Source organism: Xenopus laevis, chromosome 2S, assembly GCF_017654675.1.
Source record: "Xenopus laevis strain J_2021 chromosome 2S, Xenopus_laevis_v10.1, whole genome shotgun sequence".
NCBI lineage: Eukaryota > Metazoa > Chordata > Amphibia > Anura > Pipidae > Xenopus > Xenopus laevis.
This window is the reverse complement of record NC_054374.1, coordinates 136,774,078-136,794,397: the sequence shown is the minus strand read 5'-3', so window position 1 is coordinate 136,794,397 and position 20,320 is coordinate 136,774,078. Positions and strand designations below refer to the sequence as shown.

Genomic DNA, 20,320 nt, shown 5'->3' with positions numbered 1-20,320 from the left:
AAACGGCTGTGTTTGCTTCACAAACACTACTATAGTTGATATAAACACGTTGTTGTGTAGCCATGGGGGCAGCCGTTCAAGCACAGGAAACATTGTAGATAACAGATAAGTTCTGAAGAATCCCATTGTATATTACAGAGCGTATCTGTTATCTGCGGTGAATACTATGCCTTTTCTCCTTTTTCACTATGGAATGGTTTCCCTCATGGCTACACATTTATATCAACTATTGTAGCGTTACTGAAGCAAATACATCAGTTTTCCCAGTGCAGGGCAACACAGTATTATATTTCCATTACTTTAAAACACTTTCAGTTTTTGTTATTACTGTCCTTTTAAGTTAGGGCAGTGATTCCAAAACAGTGTGACGGCCCCAAGATAACGGGCCCAAGGTAGTGGTTGGAGGGCTCAGGCTTAAGTTCAGTGGTGATTATTTATATTAAACGCATGTAACTTCAGTTTAACTGGAAACATAATTGTCAATTTGCAACATTGTTAGACAAATAAAACCATAGACAGGAAGAATACCATAGGGTTTTTGGAGGTGGTGCTTACAGAAGAGTAACATTTTAAGAACGGTTTTCCCCCCCAACTACCTTTGTTTTTAAAACCAGCTGTGGGAGGAGGAAAAGCCAGATAAAGGAAAGTGTTGTAAAGTAATGAAGATATCATGTAGTGTTGCCCTTCACTGGTATGTTTGTTTCAGAAACTCTACTATAGTTTATATAAATAAGCTGCTGTGTAGCAATGGCGGTAATTGAATGGCTGCCCCCATTACTACACAGCAGCTTATTTAGATAAAAAAAATTAGTGTTTCTGAAGCAAACACACCCATTTAACCAGGGCAGGGCAACACTGCATTATACTTGCATTATTTTAAAACACTTTCATTTTTTGATGTTACAGTTCCTTTAATGGAAATAAAACTTGCTGTTTAGCTCCTTGTATAAAGAACCTCTCCTCAGCTGTACAACCAACACCCGAGGAAAGGTAGGTGCTCCTTTACATAAAGCTCATTTTCTGTTTCTGTTTACAGAGGGCGAGTGTGGGAAAGGAAAAACAAAGCAATTTTCCACTTTATTATAAAGAACTCTCCCCTCCCCAATTAACCAAAAAAGCCTCTGGGTAAGGGAAGGCACAGTGAAATGGGCAGGCTGACAAGGAAGAGATAATTTATTTTTAAATGGCCAATATAAGCACCATGACTAACACGCTGGTTAGGCTCAGAGCTACACACAGCAGCACATGATGTTTGAGGTACATTTTAATTTACAGTGTGGTCAATTACCAGCAATGTATTTATGTAAGAGATTATTACTGGGGAAACCATGCCTGCAGCATTAATGAGCAAGTGTCTCTGTTTACAATTGCAAAAGGCTACAGACTGCTGCTCATAGTCACAGAGGGAACATCAGTCTGGCTCAATTTTCGGCCAGCGGCACATAGGCAAGTCCTAGAATTTTAGCAAGAAACAGTCTACAGCAGTGGCAGGATCCAGCTATTAACATTTAATTCAATGTAGGGGCAATTCCAAGCATTACGGTGGCCATAGACGTGCAGATTTACCTTAAAGGAATTGTTCAGTGTAGAAATAAAAACTGGGTAAATATATAGGCTGTGCAAAATAAAAAATGTTTCTAATATAGTTAGTTAGCCAAAAATGTAATGTATAAAGGCTGGAGTGATTTGATGTATAACTTGTCAGTCAGAACACTACTTCCTGCTTTTCAGCTCTCTCTCTTGGTTTACACTGACTGGTTACCCTGGTTACCAGGCAGTAACCAATCAGAGACTTGGGGGGGGGGTGCACATGGGTCATATCTGTTGCTTTTGAATCTGAGCTGAATGCTGAGGATCAATTACAAACTCACTGAACAGAAATGTACCATTCAAGTCGCTGACTAACTCAGAGTTATAGAGCTGAAAAGCAGGAAGTTGCATTCTGGCTGTTTTATTAGACATCTGTTCACTCCAGCCTTTATACATTACATTTTTGGCTAACTAACTATATTAGAAACATTTTTTATTTTGCACAGCCTATCTATTTACACAGTTTTTATTTTCACACTGAACTATTCCTTTAATATCGGACTAACGACTGCTTGGTGTCATCTTCCGATCTGCCATTAACCATTCAGATCAAATAAAGTAGTAAAACAACAGATCAGACTATGTTCTGCCCCTGACAGCAATCATACGATCGTTATGTCCGACAAACGCTAGTGACAGTCTCCCACTGATATCGTCAGATCAGCAATACATGCAGAGATATCAGCAGCCGACAGAAATGTTCTAACCTGTCCGATCAACTGAATGATCTATCGGCATCTTACGAAAAACGATGGGACCCTCCACACACGGCCCGAAACGGAGATTCGTACAATCAAATCTTTGTGCCTATGGCTTTCTGCTGAGATGGAAATCAAACGCGTGGCAAAATGCTGGGAATTATGCTGTGTGAAACTTTCCTTAAAGGAACAGTAACATCAAATAATGAAAGTGTTTTAAAGTAATTAAAATATAATGCAGCCTTGCCCTGCACTGGTAAAACTGCTGTGTTTGTTTCAGAAACACGACTATTGTTTATATAAATAAACTGCTGTGTAGCCATTCAAAGGAGAAAAGGCTCAGGTTACACAACAGATAAGCTCTGTAGAACATAATGGTGTTATCTGTTATCCACTATTTAACCTGTGCCATATAGACTTTTTTCAATTTCCGCCATTGCTACACAGCAGCTTGTTTATATGAACTATAGTAGTGTTTCTGAAGCAAACAGATCAGTTTTACCAGTGCAGGGCAACAGTACATGATATTTTCATTACTGTAAAAAAAAAACAACAAATTTTTTGGTGTTACTGTTCCTTTAAAGCTCCATAAATTCAGCTATCATTGTGTTAATGGTTTATACAGCAGCAGTGAGCTAGCCAAACGCTTGCCCCAGTCCATGCCAAAGCAAGTTGCTTTCATTAGTCTAATGCAGTGAGAATCTTGGTTTCTAATGGTTACTGGATGAGGGCAAACCGTACCCCTGTTACTACATAATCCCTATAGTTTATAATTATGATCAAGGTTCCAATTTGTTAGCTCATAGCAAGAAAGGTACATCTATTGCTGCCAAGCTCCTCGTACAACCAGAACAAATTCTTGGCTGGCCCCTAAGGCGGGTTTAGTACAATACCTAAGCAAAATATAACCGATTTATTTCTGTGTGCAAATTTTTAACTTATGCTTAGAATGTAAACTGCATTGGGACAACAGATATTCACATATCTACTGGAAATTTCAGTAAGTGAAAATGAGAGTTCGCCATTTGATTACATTATACCATTACACTTCTAAAAATCCCATAGGAATCAATAGAAAGAGGATGAGCTCTAATTTTATAATTTGATAAATCTGCCTGAGATGTTCAGTACAACAGTGAGCTCCTTTTGTTTCTTGTTTGGAAGCTTTTTCAGAATACAGCAACCTACCTTCAACATCATCCAATCTCAGCAAATCAGTTCAGACCCAATGAAAACCTCAAAGGACATCAGTCAACGTAGAAGGCATCTAACTGCACTTCTCAACCACATTACGGACCAGTTAATAGTGCTGCTCCAGCAGAATTCTGCACTAAAATCCGTTAATCAAAAGTGCAAACAGATTTTTATACTTCATTTTGAAATCTGACATGGAGCTAGACATATTGTCAGTTTCCCAGCTGCCCCCAGTCATGTGACTTGTGCTCTGATAAACTTCAGTCACTCTTTACTGCAAGTTGGAGTGATATCACCACCTGCCTTTCCCCTCCAGCAGCAGAACAATGTGAAGGTAATCTGATCCTTAACACAAGATAAAATCCAGGTCCCACTGCAACACATTCAGTTACATGGAGTAGGAGAAACAACAGCCTGCCAGAAAGCAGTTCCATCCTAAAGTGCTGGCTCTTTCTGAAAGCACATGACCAGGCAAAATGACCCAACATGGTTGCCTACACTTGTAAACAGTGTCATTTAGAACTAAAAACTACATCATAAAAATACACTAATTTCGCCCTTTGGATCAGATCAATTTAGCCATTCAGTGTGACCCCTCTAGTAATTAAGGCACTCAGATAATCTGCTTGGTTTGTATTCTTACCCTCCACATTTGTTTCCAAAACTTTTACAAAAGCAGTATGTTTAGCAACAGTTACACATGCTGTGCTGGCCAATCACACTTCAGTCAAGAGGTGCCGGTGTCTTTATTATATTCCATGAGACGGCTCCTGAATAGACCATTCAGCATTGGGCTCATGCACATTCACCGCTCAATGGCGAGTTTAAACCCATTAACAAAGAAAAGTAACCACCACAGTTGGTGTTGCTTTGTGTACAAACAGCCCCGGGGCACACATTCTTTAGCCATTAACCTTTTCAAGTATAAATCAGCCTGAACTGAAGGTGCAGACAGGGAAGAAAACGTATTGTACACCTATTGATCTAGCACAAAAAGATCAAATATACGGAGATATCCTGGCAGGGTTTCATGGCGCTGTAAAAAGGCTGAGCATAAAAATATATGGGAGAGAAAAAGAGGAGTCAAGCGTAGCAACAACATGAAGCTTTGAGTGCATAACTGTTTAACCTTTTCTGCACCAGAATAAAAGACTACACAGATTAACCATTCTTGAAGCTTCTTAAAGGAATAGTAACACCAAAAAATGAAAGTTTTAAAGTAATGAAAATATCATGTAGTGTTGCCCTGCACTGGTAAAACTGATGTGTTAGCGTCAGAAACACTACTATAGTTCATATAAACAAACTGCTGTGTAGCAATGGTGGAAACTGAAAAAAGGCTATATGGCACAGGTTAAATAGTGGATAACAGATAACACCATTATATTCTACAAAGCTTATCTGCTGTGTAACCTGAGCCTTTCTACTTTGAATCAGCAGCTCCATGATATAAACAATAGTAGTGTTTCTGAAGCAAACGCACCAGTTTTACCAGTGCAGGGCAACACTGTATTATATTTCTATTACTTTCAAAACACTTTCATTTCTTGATGTTACTGTTCCTTTAAAAGCGTGGTTTACCTTTAAGTTAACTTTCGGTATGTTATAGAAGTTCAATTCTAAGCAACTTTTCAATTGGTCTTTTTTTATTATAGTTTTGGAGTTATTTGCCTTCTTCTTCTGACTCTTTCCAGCTTTCAAATGGGGTCATTGACAAATGCTCTGTAAGGCTACAAATGCAATGTTATTTACATTTCTTATAAGTCATCCTTTTATTCAGTCCCTCTCCTATTCATATTCTAGTCTCTTATTCAAATCAATGCACGGTTTGCTAGGGGAATATGGAACCTAGCAACCAAATGGCTGAAATTGCAAACTAAAGAGCTGCTGAATAAAAAGCTAAATAACTCAAAAATCACAAACAAAAAATGAAAACCAATTGCAAATTGTTTCAGAATATCCCTTTTTACATTATACTAACAGTTTATTTAAAGGTGAACAACCCCTTTAACTTACTGATCACCAGCTAAAGGTCTACTGGTAGATCCCTGGTTTAGACAGCGATGTTGTATGATAATTTGCAATTGGTTTTGACTTTGATTTTATTTATTCAAAAAGTCTCCAGTTTGAAATTGAGAAATGATCTGGTTGCTTTAACTTCAGATAATAAAAAACCTATAGACTTTGCGTAAGCACGGCAATAGGAAAAATGCATGTTTAGCACAAGTCCTATTGATTGTGCCCATGTTCAACAAGGGAATGGAACTGTGGTCCAAGCTACAAGAAGAGTCCAGCTTGTGAGACTGTATGTATCTAGAGAGAATGGCTTATTCCTTCAGCAGCACCTGCACAGATCTCTTCTATTCTGACTGCAGTTTTACTCTTCGTTGTAGCTTGACATGAAGCCTTGCTCTGCCCTCCACTAGGGTTGCCACCTGGCCGGTATTTTACTGGCCTGGCCAGTAAAAATGATGGCCGAGTCTAATATTATTAATAGGGTAAAAAAATATATAGGAAGGCCACTTTTTTTTTCCAGAAAAGGTGGCAACCCTACCCTCCACAGAGAGAGTTTAAAGAGGCAATGTCTCTAGTGCAGAAAATAGAGATGTGAGGCCCTCAGGACCTGCAGACACACACTTCTCCTTACACATTTTTACTTCATGAGCTGCAATCAATTTGAAAGGACCTCTAAACAAATCTTGCTCAAAGTAGATATGAAACAGCTTGGGTCAACAAATATCTGAAAAGTCACCTAAAGCAATATGCCATGCTAAATGGAGTTTTGGTATATTCCTGTCATTTTTGACCATGCACAGGATTGAGACTATCCAGGACACATACATTCTACTCTATACGTACAGTACCAACAGGACTGCAGTGAAACAGCGAATAAAGATGGAATGCAACATTTTAGAGTGGCCCTGTCCTATCAAAAATAACATCTTATTAAAACTACTGTAGCACAGACTTACCTTCTGAGTCAAAGTTGATTTCTGTGCAGTTGGTGCCATTTCTTTGCCACGGGCAATAAAAGGCAGCTCCCCCTTCAGACACTCCTGGCTGGCTGGTATTTGCCTTGGGGGCCCCCACCAGGATACTGATGCTGTGAAAAAGGGAAACACAGGTTAATGAATCACTAGATAACCAAGAACAAATAAACAAACTGTTCGCCAGAAAGCACATGAATGTTATTTGTATTAAGTGCAAGTGTGGGTAAAGTAAAAGGCAAAAAATGAATTATTTAAACTTAATTTTAAAACACATAAGGCTAATGTCCCATGTGACACTACCTATTAGAGATAACAACAGGGCTAAGATTAATGCTACTATTGACTTATTGAAGACGTACAGGTATTACGTAGTGGACACATATACCCACTACATGGAGTCATAGAAAGCCTAAAATACTAATCATTTACTGTTCAAAGAAGTTTCCAGATTTGAGGAAATTCCATTCCTTTCCTAATCTGTTATAATATAATATTGGTTGGTCATTACAATAGAAATGGGGGGGGGGGGTAAGAGACCTTGCAGACCAGGTGTTACAAGTAAACAATGCTGAAGGGAAAGCTATGGGAATTTGTAGAGTATTAAAGTGCTTTATCCCTGGGTGATTACCTCTTTGTCATGCGTACTTTATTACTTAACAAGGTTTCTTTGATTTGGACACAGGTGTTCATGCTCAAGGAGAAAAAAAACAAACAATATTACATTGTAGCTGAAAGTTGGGTCGCTTCATTGAATGACTCCAGTCATGGCTTGGCTACATAGCAGAAACCAATGCTCTATGTTCCCTCTTATATGAATTAAAGAACACTTTGTAACATTCAGATTTGAAATATGAAACAACTTCATATATTCAAAATCACAATGGCTTAAATTCAGCTAGGATCAAAAAAGTCAGATTAAATAAGGAAGTTGCCAACTAGAAACCCTCCAATTCATCTAATTGCTAACTCGGGACCCAGGGCTGGCACTCCACCTCTGTAAAAAATGCACCACTCCGGGGTACTTTTTATATCAGCACTGCAGCTCTAGTTTTCTTCATTTTCGCAGGGTCCCTTGTGCTACAGAAAATAGTAAAATGCAAACTATACTACTAATGCACTGGTGCAGGTGCAAGGAAAAATACTGAGCTTTGCATACAACAGCACAAGGAATCTCTGGTATGATAATAAAAAAGAATGGTAGTTTCAATTTGGGGTGCTAGATGCTTCTCACCTGTAAAAAGCGTACCATCTCAGGGTCAATTGCCTAACATTTTATGACTCATTAAATTACATCAGCCTCCGTTTATCAGCAAATCTTCCTCTCCATTGATCTTCTCTCATTGCTTTTCATAAGACTTCAACAGTTTTGAAGCCATTGTGGGCAATTCCATCCCCTGAACCATTAGGTTACACTTTCTCTAGCGACGTAGGAACTTTCTATTAAATTCTACACCAACAGGAGAGCTGCTAGAGCTACCCAAATACATAAATACCTCCCTACATTTGAAAAATGGAAAGAGGGACAAAAATATGTTGTTATTACATGTATGTTTGCTAATGAAGGTGAAATTGCCATTTTAGGTGCGAGTCTAGGTTTCCCCAAGAGACTTTTTTTTAATCTTATTAGTTACATTTGTATCTTTGCTTATCTTAAATTGTTACAAATGTATCTAAGTGCAGCTGCTGAGTGTTCTGGGCTGTCTGCCAAAAAGCTTCTGATTTTAATTAAGTTTCAGAGCTTTTTCTGGCATCAGTGCAGGAGATCAAAGGTAAACAGGGGACTTAATAAAAAGCTGGGACTGTGGGAGAAAACGGAACAGTTGGGAGGCATGAAAATATTCTTTCCCTGAATCTAGCTATATTTTTCCAATAAGGCATGCTTTTTCCGCAACAGCCACTATGCACATGGACATCACTTCTGCCATGTGCATGGTAATAAGCACCTAGCAAATATTTTCCCACACCCGTGGAACATTTTTTAATTCTACCTAAGCTAGGCTACAAACATCTGGGGCCAGTTATTGTTCCATAAACTGTAGTTCGCTTACACCAGGGGTGCCCAAAAGGTAGATCGGGATCTACCAGTAGACCTTTAGCTGGTGATCAGTAGATCTCAAGACCGAACAAACAGCTTGTCTAAATCACCCTCCTGTTTTACGCTTTTCATTCAGATATTTATTATGTAAAGGTTACATAAGAAATAGAGGTTTAAATATAACAATGTACATTTTCTCATAAATCAATATTTAAGTAATATTTTCCATGGAACAGAATGTTATTAAAGCATTTATGGAAGTAGATCATAATGGGACACCATCACTAAAAGTAGACCTCTCATTAGTAAAGTGTGGGCACTCCTAGCTTACACTTTCCTACAATTCCCCTCCATGGCTAATCCTTATGACCACCCTTATAAATAAAAGGATTTGGCTTAGCTGGTGCACTCTTAACAATCCACAGTGAACAAGCCGCACTCCAAGGACTTAATTTTGAAAAATAAAGGTGAAGTTTTATTCTCAACGTTTCGGCTCCTTAACTGGGAGACGGCCCCAGTTAAGGATCCGAAACGTTGAGAATAAAACTTCACCTTTATTTTTCAAAATTAAGTCCTTGGAGTGCGGCTGAGTAGGGATGGGCGAATTTGTCCCGTTTCGCCAAAAATTTGCTGCCGGCGAAATGTCGCCGACGGCCATTAAAGTCTATGGGCGTCAAAAAAATTTTGTTGCGCGTCTTTTTTAATTTTGACGCACAACGCCATACAAGTCTATGGGCGTAATTTTTTTGGTGAAACAAGCCAAAAAAATTCGCCCATCCCTACGGCTGAGGGCATGGGGGCATGTAGCACTAGTGTAAAGCTAAATTTATGGCAGGATATGAAGAAGCAACTTTCTACCAAAACAATACCTGCATGGATCTGTATGCATTTAAATTCCCCTGTGGACAAATGGCAGGTGTTTTCAGTAGAGGACTGTGCATGCGAGTCCTATTTGGGGCAATGCCAACCGTCCATGGCAGGAATTGGATAGGAAAAAAATGTGGTTAAATATTAGCCTGTGGCTCTTGTTCCAGCTACCATGGGAATAAAGTTAGGACAGAGCTTCCCACGATGTACTGGTCAAATAGGGAACAGAAGGAGCCCCTTAGCATGCATCTTGCAATGGATAATGTTCTTTATGCCAATGAAGAGCTGAAGGAAGGGTGACAGAACAACATTATGAAGTCTCTCTTATGTCCTTCATCATACCATACCTCAGGCCATAGATCAGAATGGAAAATAGAAGTCCAGACTGTTCCTCCCTGCGGGAAACAGGCAGGTTTCCTATTTCCCTTAGTAATTCAGGGCATTTTTAAGCCATTGCATCAACAACAAAAATCACCACCAACATGAACATCCTTCCCTTGCTTAGCTTTCAGATGCTTTACCATGGCGTGGAATGTAAAGCAAAACAATGCATATTAAGGTAGGACTGGTGCAAAAGGGGGTTAATTCTCAGAAATTCATTGTTCTACTGTTCTCCAAAACAGACGTTTCTGTTGAAAAGCCGGAAATGGCAGCATTATCCTACGGCGAATGCCTGGCTAGCAATCCTGCTCTCCGGAAAGGTGATGGGGAGACAGTTCCTCCTCCGAACACACAGTCTACTAAACGCAGGCTCCTGAGAAAATCAATGTACTTGACTCTGCTAGACAAGTTAGCACCCTGACAAGAGCCCTTTCAAGATAAAACAAGCTTTGTTGGCACTACCATGGCAGTGTCTTTATACGGACAACAACTTGCAATTAAAACCCAGGGCTAGAGTGCAAGAGTTCATATTAAAACTGAGCTTTCTTTGCAATACTTGGAACATGGTGGACTTTACTCATGCACCACAATATGTAATAAACCACAATATGTAATAAAACACACACACACACACACATATATATATTATAATATAAAGTCATTCCAACAAACCTTAAAGGACAAGGAAAGTTAAAATAAAGAAGTAGGCTGGAAATGTTGTACATTATGTTTTGTTCTGTACCAGCCCCAGGCACCAAATCCCTTTAGCAGTAAAGATCTGTGTCTCCAAAGATGCCCCTGTAGCTCCCCATCTTTTCTGCTAATTCACTTCACATGCTCCATGATGCTGTCAGTTAATGAGCTTTGGCACCACCTCAAAATATACAGTACACAGAATATAAATGTCCCAGTATAAGGCTGATTAGTAATTAATACTGATAATTACTACATGGCAGCACAGAAACCGGTGCAACTAGCATCAGAATTTAATAATCAGCCCTGTAGCATCAGCTTATATTAGAGACCAACCTCATTTTCTGCTGGATAATTAGTGACGACCCCTAAGCTTAGCTTCTCAACAGCTGCTCAGAGCCCACTGAGCATGTGAGTGTCACAGACACTTTCCAAGATGGTGACCCCCTGTGACAAGTTTGAAGTCCTGGATCATTTCTGCTATTGAGAAGTTGAAACTTTAGGCTGGTGTAATAAGTTCAGTATATAAAATATGACATTTTTAGCCCTATTCATTTTTAGGGTTTAGTTCTTTAAATACCCTTAACCTTTCAAATCAAATAGATCAGTGCCACATTCTCAATTAAGTGATAAAGGGATCCTGTCATCGGAAAACATGTTTTTTTCAAAACGCATCAGTTAATAGTGCTGCTCCAGCAGAATTCTGCACTGAAATCCATTTCTCAAAAGAGCAAACAGATTTTTTTATATTCAATTTTGAAATCTAACATGGGGCTAGACATTTTGTCAATTTCCCAGCTGCCCCATGTCATGTGACTTGTGCCTGCACTTTAGGAGAGAAATGCTTTCTGGCAGGCTGCTGTTTTTCCTTCTCAATGTAACTGAATGTGTCTCAGTGGGACATGGGTTTTTACTATTGAGTGTTGTTCTTAGGGTAAGGACACACTGGACGATTTGTCGCCAACGTTTTAAAAAAGTAAATCGCAGCGACAAGACGATCGTCTTTTTTGAACAGACAATTCACAGCGACTATTGGCACAGAGCGATTTGTATCCCATTACTCTGTGCGGTACGTGCTCCACCCAAACCGGAAACGGTTTGTGCTTCCCGCTGTAACCTGGTGTCTTTACGTTCTTGTGCGTCATTGCGTTCGCATTGTAATTTGAATACAATTGCTGCTACTTATCTGTATGTGTGTGCGTGTCTAGGAGATTTCAGTGCTTTTCTAAGTACATGCTATTTCTGATAAATCGCTCGGAAAAGGGTCTCAGTGCGTTTTGGCGCTACAGGCTATTCACAAACGTGCTGTGGGCACAGGAGCTGGCGTCTTTCATTTGGTTTTGTTCAGAGACAAAACGAGCGATATGTTGCCGCGATTTGCTTTTTAAAAACGTTGGCGACAAATCGTCCAGTGTGTCCTTACCCTTAGATCTACCAGGCAGCTGTTATCTTGTGTTAGGGAGCTGCTATCTGGTTACCTTCCCATTGTTCTTTTGTTTGGCTGCTGGGGGGGGAAAAGGGAGGAGGTGATATCACTCCAACTTGCAGTACAGCAGTAAAGAGTGATTGAAGTTTATCAGAGCATCAGAAGTCACATGACCAGGGGCAGCTGGGAAATTGACAATATGTCTAGCCCCATGTCAGATTTCAAAATTGAATATAAAAAAATCTGTTTGCTCTTTTGAGAAATGGATTTCAGCGCAAAATTCTGCTGGAGCAGTACTATTAAACGATTCATTTTGAAAAAAATGTTTTCATTCCTTTGACTTCGGGAATCAGTGATGACTTTTACTAAATGTTCAACTTGTGTCATTTGCGAATTTCTAGATCTCCAATTGTGGTCGCATTACAATATCAAGGATCTCCTTATGACTATAGGGCCTAAAATTAGCTGTAGCCACCTTTAGGATTTCATGACCCCTAGCCTGTTAGATCACCTATTAAAACCAAGTATTAAAAAAATAAAAGACCAAGATAGAGGTTATGAATGTGATGTTTTGAATACACATGGGGAGGCACATTTATCAATGGTCGAAATTACGTGAGTTTTTTTTTTTTTTTTTAAAAACTCCCATAAATGTTACCAATCGAAATTTATTTAAAAAAATCGAATTTTTTTAAAAAAACTCTGATGAACGGAATCGACCCAAAAACTCGAATTGAATTCGATTCGAATTTTAAAAACTATTCAAGTTTCTTCTCCGAAAAAACTTGAATGTTAGGTAGGCTGCACACAACCCAAAATTGATCCCTGGACCTCTCCCATTGACTTAACCAGCAATCCGGCATGTTTTAGGTGACGAATAGTCTAATTTGAAGGCCAGTGTACGATAAATCTCGAAAATCAAATTCAAATTTTTCAAAAAAAATAAAAAAAATTGAGTTGAATTTAAATAACTCCCTAGTCAAATTTGACAGTTTTGACCATAAAAAAAACTCGAAAATTATAATTTTGAATTTTCAATTCGACCCTTCATAAATCTGCCCCTAAAAGTTAACTTAAGTGTAAACTAACCCTTAAAAAGGGGCTCGATGATTTTTTTTTTTTATATGACATCATCTTCATATAATCATTCCCTCCAAGATCGGGTAGTCAGGATAACCAGCCTACTAATAGGAAAGCTCGCAGCACTCATCTGCACCCAAATGCTTTATGGTTTATTAAGAGAAAATACATGAGCGTTATTCCTTCTTATACATTGGGAATATTGTACTTCTGCACACATCTGAACTCATTCAAGTCAGCCATGAAATGAAAGCCAAATATTTGAGAGTAGAGGGATGCCAGGAGTACAGAATATAGGGAATGCTGTAAACGAAGTGTGTCATAGGAATAGAACTGAATTTCGGAACATCACATGCTGTTGTTGGAGCAGGGAGCCCGCTGAGGGTGGCCAAACTGGCACGGTGCTAGGAACCCATTGGCAAAGACAGCACAGAGATTTTCTGCACTGCCAAAATAATGTGGTGCATATAGAAGCCTTAACAGATGGAAGCAAATACACACAAGAAAACTGTTGTTGTCTAGACAAGTGGCTACTGCCCAAGTGAAATTAACCCTTGTGGGAAGGCAGACAAATCTATGGCAATATGCATTAGCAATGGCTCATGTTAAAAACATTGTTATAAAATACAGTATATCGGGCAGAGCAGTGTTCCAGAACACACCACAGTGCCAGCATACAGACAGGAGTCTGTCAGGGGCATTTAGATGTCCCACAAGGGGCCATTGTCCCTATGTAACAGCCATTACCCCCCCCCCACTCAAACAATTTGTACCATGTGTTAGTATTCACCCTCTCTGGGACCACACACACAGCCATGAGAAGAAATCAGCAATGCTACATTTGCACTTCCACCGGTGTATACAGTGGGGAGGTGCCAGAGTCTTGGGAGACAACAATATCCCATCAATAAACCATATTAGTCCATTATTTGCATGTGATACTATATACCACAAGTGAACAGCATTGCTGATGCCACCCTAACCTATGATACCTGCTAAACCCAAAGCGGCTACTTTGCAGGGCCCCACTACGGGGGGGGGGGGGGGTAGTAAAAATCTAGTAACCCACATCAACCAATCACATGTTGGTCAATTGCACCGGCTTACAAGAACTTCAACCCATCATTATATAACCTACCAACGTGTATAGTCCAACGTCTAATTGGTTTGCTGTTGGCATGACCAAGTGTTTCTCGGTGTATCAAATTTATTTAAAATGCCATGGGTAATATTTTAAGAAGCTTAATTTTGTTAATTAGTTCATTATGGTTATGATTTAAACCTCTCACTGCAGAAAAGAATTTGCCACGTTCCTATCTATGTCACCTGAGGACGTGTAGCCATGGAGAAACAGAAGAATGGAATTTGGATGCAGTAAGAAGAATTGGGGGGGGGCAAGAAGAATTAGGGAGTCTCTTCAGCACTTCCTTATTGCCACTGTTAGAGGCAAGCCCTACAAAACAACAATCATATATCACCACCACTGGGTTAGCAGCCATGAAAAACACACAGAGAGCCAAGCCATAGAGGTGCTGCCAGGGGTTCCTACATCTGCTGTATGAGCAGAATACTGGGAAGGGAGCATCAGAAAAATATTGTACTTTAGAACAATTTCCCAGCTGCCCAATAGCAAAAATAAGGAGTTTATCTGGTATTGCTATCACAGTGAGGAATTGTCATTTCCACATGTGGCCCCATATTTAACAGCATCAGGTTACACCACATTTGGCCCTGTGTTATTATGGAAGGGCATTTACCCGCGCCCCGGCATTTAACCACTTCACAATGGGAGGAAAAATTATAAAGGACATATTTTGTGTAGCACTTAGAAACTTTTAACTATCAGTCTGCAGCCCTCCATCTGTTGCTCAAATAAAACTATCCGCAACACAAGTGGGACATCCCAGCTTATTCTTAATTCCTACTGCCCAGATGGGAATCCGAAGCCTCCAAGACTGTGAAGGATCTCCGCTTCTTTAAATGTGGCCACTTAGTTGGGCAGTTTGGCCAAATTCAACCATTTGGGCATGTTGGACCATCTGGGAACCATTTAAATCAATAATCTTGTGAACCTGGTTGACTGAGGTTTATTGGTCTTGACAAAAAATGGGAGTGGAATATGAGAAGCCGCTATTAAATTTCTGTTGTTCCAATCTTTTGGACGGTCATCACAAATTAACCTAACTGCAATCATGGGTATACATAATGCAATCATGGCACCCATTTGGAGTATTGGATGAGTGAGCACATGTATCACGTACTTACTTCCAGTCTTGTACTATAAAAAAAGGGGATTCAAAAGTAAGAACATACAACGTAAGGACCCTTTGTACTTGGAAGAATACAGCAGGGGTGCCCAAAAGGTAGATCGGGATCTACCAGTAGACCTTTAACTGGGGATCAGTAGATCTCAAGACAATGTCAACAAACAGCTTGTCTAAATCACCCTCCTATTCATGTTTTTCATTCAGATATTGATTACGTTAAAGTTCCATAAGAAATCGTTAAATATAGCAATATATATTCTATCATAAATCAATAGAATATTTAAGTAATATTTCCCATGGAACAGTATACCAACAATGCTTTTATGGATGTAGATCATAATGGGAAAACATCGCTAAAAGTAGATCTGGCATTAGTAAAGTATGGGCACTCCTGGACTACAGTTATGTAGCTGCCTCTTGCATCCCAGTTACAGGACGGATTTACACATAGATGGGACTAAGCACTTAGGTGGCCTTGTCCTTAATCACCAGATTACTTTAGAGGAAGTGTGTGCACGTCATCCTGACCAACGTAAAAAGGCAATAAATAGGTTGTTTCAACTGAAGGAAAGGAGGAATTCTATCATACTTACCGTGATTCCCCTTTCCTGGCCATCCCCCTAGTCAGCATTAACTGACGGGTATCCCCTCCCACTGACAGATGTGTCCCCTAGCAGAGTTTAAAGCCCCACCTACCTACTTCCTCCCTGTCTCTGTAAAAAGCTCTAAGATTCGGGAGGGAATGCTGACTAGGGGGATGGCCAGGAAAGGGGAATCACGGTAAGTATGATAGAATTCCTCCTTTCCCTGGCCATCCCCCGTCAGCATTAACTGACGGGTAATACCCAAGCAATGAAACAAGGGGTGGGAGAATCAAACAGTTTACTTAGAATTCAGTACTGCTTGAATAACTTTACGACCAAAATCAGCTCTTTTGGTTAGCCTGACATCTAAACGATAATGTTTAACAAAAGTATTAGGACTAGCCCAGGTAGCTGCCCTGCAAATGGCATCTGTAGGTGCTCCTGCCGCCCAAGACGTCGCCATACCTCTGGTTGAATGGGGCCTGACCCCCTCAGGTACTTCTTGCCCTTTTAGCGAGTAAGCCTTCTTGATCATAGTAATGATCCATCTACGAATCGTGGAAATCGAAGCCGCTTGACCCTTGTTAGCTCCACAAGGGATAATGAACATTCTTTCAGACTTCCTAAAGGGTCTTGTAGAGGTCAGATACCTCTCCAAACATCTCTTTATATCCAGAACTTCAGGAATATCCTTCTCCTGATCTGAATTTCTGTCAATGGCTGGAAGACATATCGGTTCATTTAGGTGAAATTCAGACACCACCTTCGGCAGAAATGATAAACTTGGTCTGAGTGTCACTCCCTGATCACTGAAAACTGTGTAAGGAGGGTTAGCCATCAGAGCTTGCAGTTCGGAGACTCTTCGACCTGAAGCTATAGCCACCAAAAATACCGACTTCAGAGTTAAATCCCACATGGATATATTCTCTTCAGGAATGAAAGGAGATATTGAAAAAGCTTCCAGCACAAGCGGCAAATCCCAAGAGGGAGCGAGCTCCTTAACTGGTGGTCTAATTCTTACTGCAGCCTTGAAAAAGCGAACTATCAAAGGATTGCTGGCAAACTGAACTCCCAAAATTGCTGAAAGTGCAGATACCTGAACTCTAAGGGTACTAGTGCTGAGGCCCTTATCCAAACCCAACTGAAGGAACTCCAACACTTGAATCACCTCTGGGTTTTCAGGATTGAATCCTTCCTTCGTAGCCCAAGAAGAAAAAACACTCCAAATCCTATCGTATTTTAAAGAAGTGCTATTCTTCCGAGATTTAGACAAAGTATTTATAAGGGATTCCGAACAGCCCTCTTCCCTCAGCCTGTTGAGCTGAGTCTCCATGCCGCTAGCTTTAGTTGTTGAGGAGCAGGATGAAGAAATTGACCCTGGAACAGAAGGTCTGGTTTGTAAGGGAGTCTCATTGGTTTGTCCACAGCCAACCTCCTTAACAACGGATACCAAGGCCTTCTCGGCCAATCCGGTAGGACTGCGACAACTTCGATCCGGGACCTCAAAATCTTCTTCAAAACCTTGAAGATCATTGCGAATGGGGGAAATACGTAAGCCCAAAGGTTCTTCCAACTGTGGGCAAATGCATCCGTCGCCCACGCTTCCCTGCATGGAACTCTGGAGAAGAAGATTGGAAGTTTGTGATTGTTCACAGAGGCCATGAGATCCAGATCGGGTCTCCCCCATCTTCCCAATATCTTCCGAAAAACCTGGCTGTTGAGGCTCCATTCTCCAGGATCTACTTGCTTGCGACTCAACCAGTCCGCCTTCCAATTCAGATTCCCGGGAATATGAACTGCCGTTATCCCCAAGAGACATGACTGGGCAAATTCCATAATGGGATTCAATTCTTTCATCATTGCCCTGCTCCTGGTGCCTCCCTGACACCTGATATAAGCTACTGCTGAGACGTTGTCCGATCTTATGCAGACTTCCTCTGCCCAAAGTAGAGGTTCGAAAGCCTGTAGAGCTTTCCAGACTGCCCTTAATTCCAGGATGTTGGACTGCAGATGAGATAGATCTTCCTCCCAACGACCTTGGACTGACCACTGCTGGCAATGTGCTCCCCAACCGGAGCCCGAAGCGTCTGTGTAGATGTTTAATGGCCTTTGATCTAGCAGAGGGAATCCTTTCCGAAGATTTGAGGCATTCAGCCACCATAACATCTGATTTCTTGCCTCCACTGAAAAGTAAATCATTTGGTTCCAATCTTTCCTGTGTCGATCCCACTGCATCAGAAATAGCCTTTGAATCTTCCTCATATTCCATCTGGCCCAAAGAACTACTCCAATTGTTGAAGTCAAACTGCTTAAAACCTGCATAAATTGTCTTGCTGGAAGACAGTGTAAAAACACCACCGTTGTCATCATTTGCTTTATCTTGAAGATCCTCTCCTGAGACAAGGAAATCATCCCTAGACATGTATCTATCTGAGCTCCCAGATAGACTAATCTCTGAGTTGGTACAAGTTGGCTCTTTTCCAGATTTAACAACCATCCGAACCTCTGTAGCTCCGACATCACTGTGTCTCGATGTCTTTCTAGGATCTCTGGATTTCTGGCTACAACTAATAGGTCGTCCAAATAGTGATAAACCTCTATGTTTTGTTTCCTTAACCTCGCAATGACAACTATTAAGACCTTTGAGAATGTTCTGGGTGACGTGGAAAGGCCAAACGGAAGGCAGGTGAATTGTAGATGCTGCCCTAGGAAAAAGAATCTGAGGAAACACTGATGTTCTACCGCGACGGGCACATGCAGATATGCGTCTCTTAGATCGATTGAGATGAGCCAGTCTCCAGGACTTACCGCCCTCTTGATGGTTAAGATGGACTCCATCTTGAAGGAGCGAACCCTCACGCACTTGTTTAGTTTCCTGAGATCCAGGATTGGCCTCATATCGCCTGACTTTTTCTGGACCAGGAACAGGGGAGAATAAAAGCCTTTTCGCTGTTGAGAATTGGGCACTGGAATCACTGCTTGTTTCAGAATTAGTTTCTGGATATACTCCTTTAAAAAAACCTTCTTGTCTTCCTCCCGAGGGACCGGAGTCTGGATGAAATGATTGTATCTGGGTTTCCAAAGAAACTCTATCATATAACCTCGGGTCGCAATAGCTTTTACCCAAACATCCTTCGTCTCCTTTGCCCAGACCCCTGCAAATTTTAATAATCTTGCTCCCACAGGAATCTGGACAGGCCTCATATCATTGTTGCTTGGCTTGCCTTTTGGGGGATCTAGCTTCCTTGGGTCTGAACCCCTTGAACACATTGGACTGCCCTGTCCTCCAAGTGTTGGCACGAAAAAACTCCTTGCCTGGTCTGTAAAATCTTGAGTCATCCCTACGTCTAGGCATGAAACGATCCTGACGTCTAGGAGGGTTCCTAAAACGTCTGGGAGTTTGAGGGAGAAAAGTGCTCTTCCCTCCTGAAGACTTATTAATGATCTCCTCTAACGCCTTTCCAAAGAGCATCTGCCCCTCAAAAGGAAGTTTACATAGAACATTCTTAGAGGCAGTATCCGCAAACCAAGCTTTAAGCCACAAGGCTCTACGGGCTGCGACCGAAAAAGTCATACTTCTAGCCGCCAATCTGGTTAAATCCACAGCAGCCTCGAGACAAAAATTGCATGCCATCTTGATGTCTTCCAGAACCTGCAAAGACTGCTCGCTTAAGGTCTCCTCATTGGTATCAACAGCCACTGACTCTGTCCAAAGAGACATGGCCTTGATTACTGAAATTAGCGAGACAGAAGGCCTCAACATTGCCCCAGCAACCAAATAGGTTTTCCTCAACTCTGTCTCCATCCTCTTCTCCATAGGATGCTTAAGTGCTGAGAGATCATCAATTGGTAATGCCGTCTTCTTAGAAAGACGTGCTACAGGAGCATCTACTGTAGGGGGAGAGTCCCAAACCTTGGAGACTCCAGCAGGAAAGGGGTAGAACTTCTCCAATCTAGGTTCGACCGGAACTCTTCTTGGTCCCTTCTGCCACTCGGCTGATACTAACTCCTCAACTTCCTTATGCATAGGAAAAGTTTGTCTCACCTTTTTGGAGACAAAAATGGGCGTGGATGTCTGCTCCTCATCCTGCAGAGTAAGGGAATGCCTCACAGCCCTGATCAAGGCTGGAATTAATTTGACATCAAAAGAGGGATCGGATTCATCCTCCGTATCTTCCTCTTCCTCAGACTCTTCATACGGTACTTGTTGTCTAGGATTTGAAGGGCCTGGATTCACCGTTGCTTCCTTAATGCCCTGTGACACAGCTTGAGAAATCCATGACAAGATATCCGCTGGAGACGGATCAGATAAGGCAGACTCAGCCCCCGAAGGGGAAGCTTGACCCTCCAGTTCTACGGATTTTGCTTTTTTGCTAGCTGGAGCAGATTGACCAAAGTCCTTGTCAAGCAACTCGAGGATGCATTGTTTGCAGAGCCTCTTCCCCTTAACAGCGGGATTCTTGCAAGCTCTGCAGACTATCACAACATCAGATTCAGATCCAGAAGCCAACCTCT

At 41.0% G+C, this 20,320-nt stretch overlaps 1 protein-coding gene and 1 long non-coding RNA gene across 3 annotated transcripts in view; one reads left to right on the top strand and one right to left on the bottom strand.

Moving 5' to 3' along the window:
* itga5.S (integrin subunit alpha 5 S homeolog) overlaps positions 1–20,320 on the bottom strand; it is a 132,191-nt gene that overhangs the window by 27,236 nt on the left and 84,635 nt on the right. For both annotated transcript variants that reach the window (XM_041584461.1, XM_018250123.2), the window contains exon 2: positions 6,455–6,585. In XM_041584461.1, the coding sequence (XP_041440395.1) occupies positions 6,455–6,585 (131 nt within the window). The remainder of the gene's footprint in view (positions 1–6,454; positions 6,586–20,320) is intronic.
* The window catches only part of LOC121400691, a 140,382-nt gene that overhangs the window by 97,908 nt on the left and 22,154 nt on the right, over positions 1–20,320 (top strand). The gene's annotated exons all lie outside the window — the stretch shown is intronic.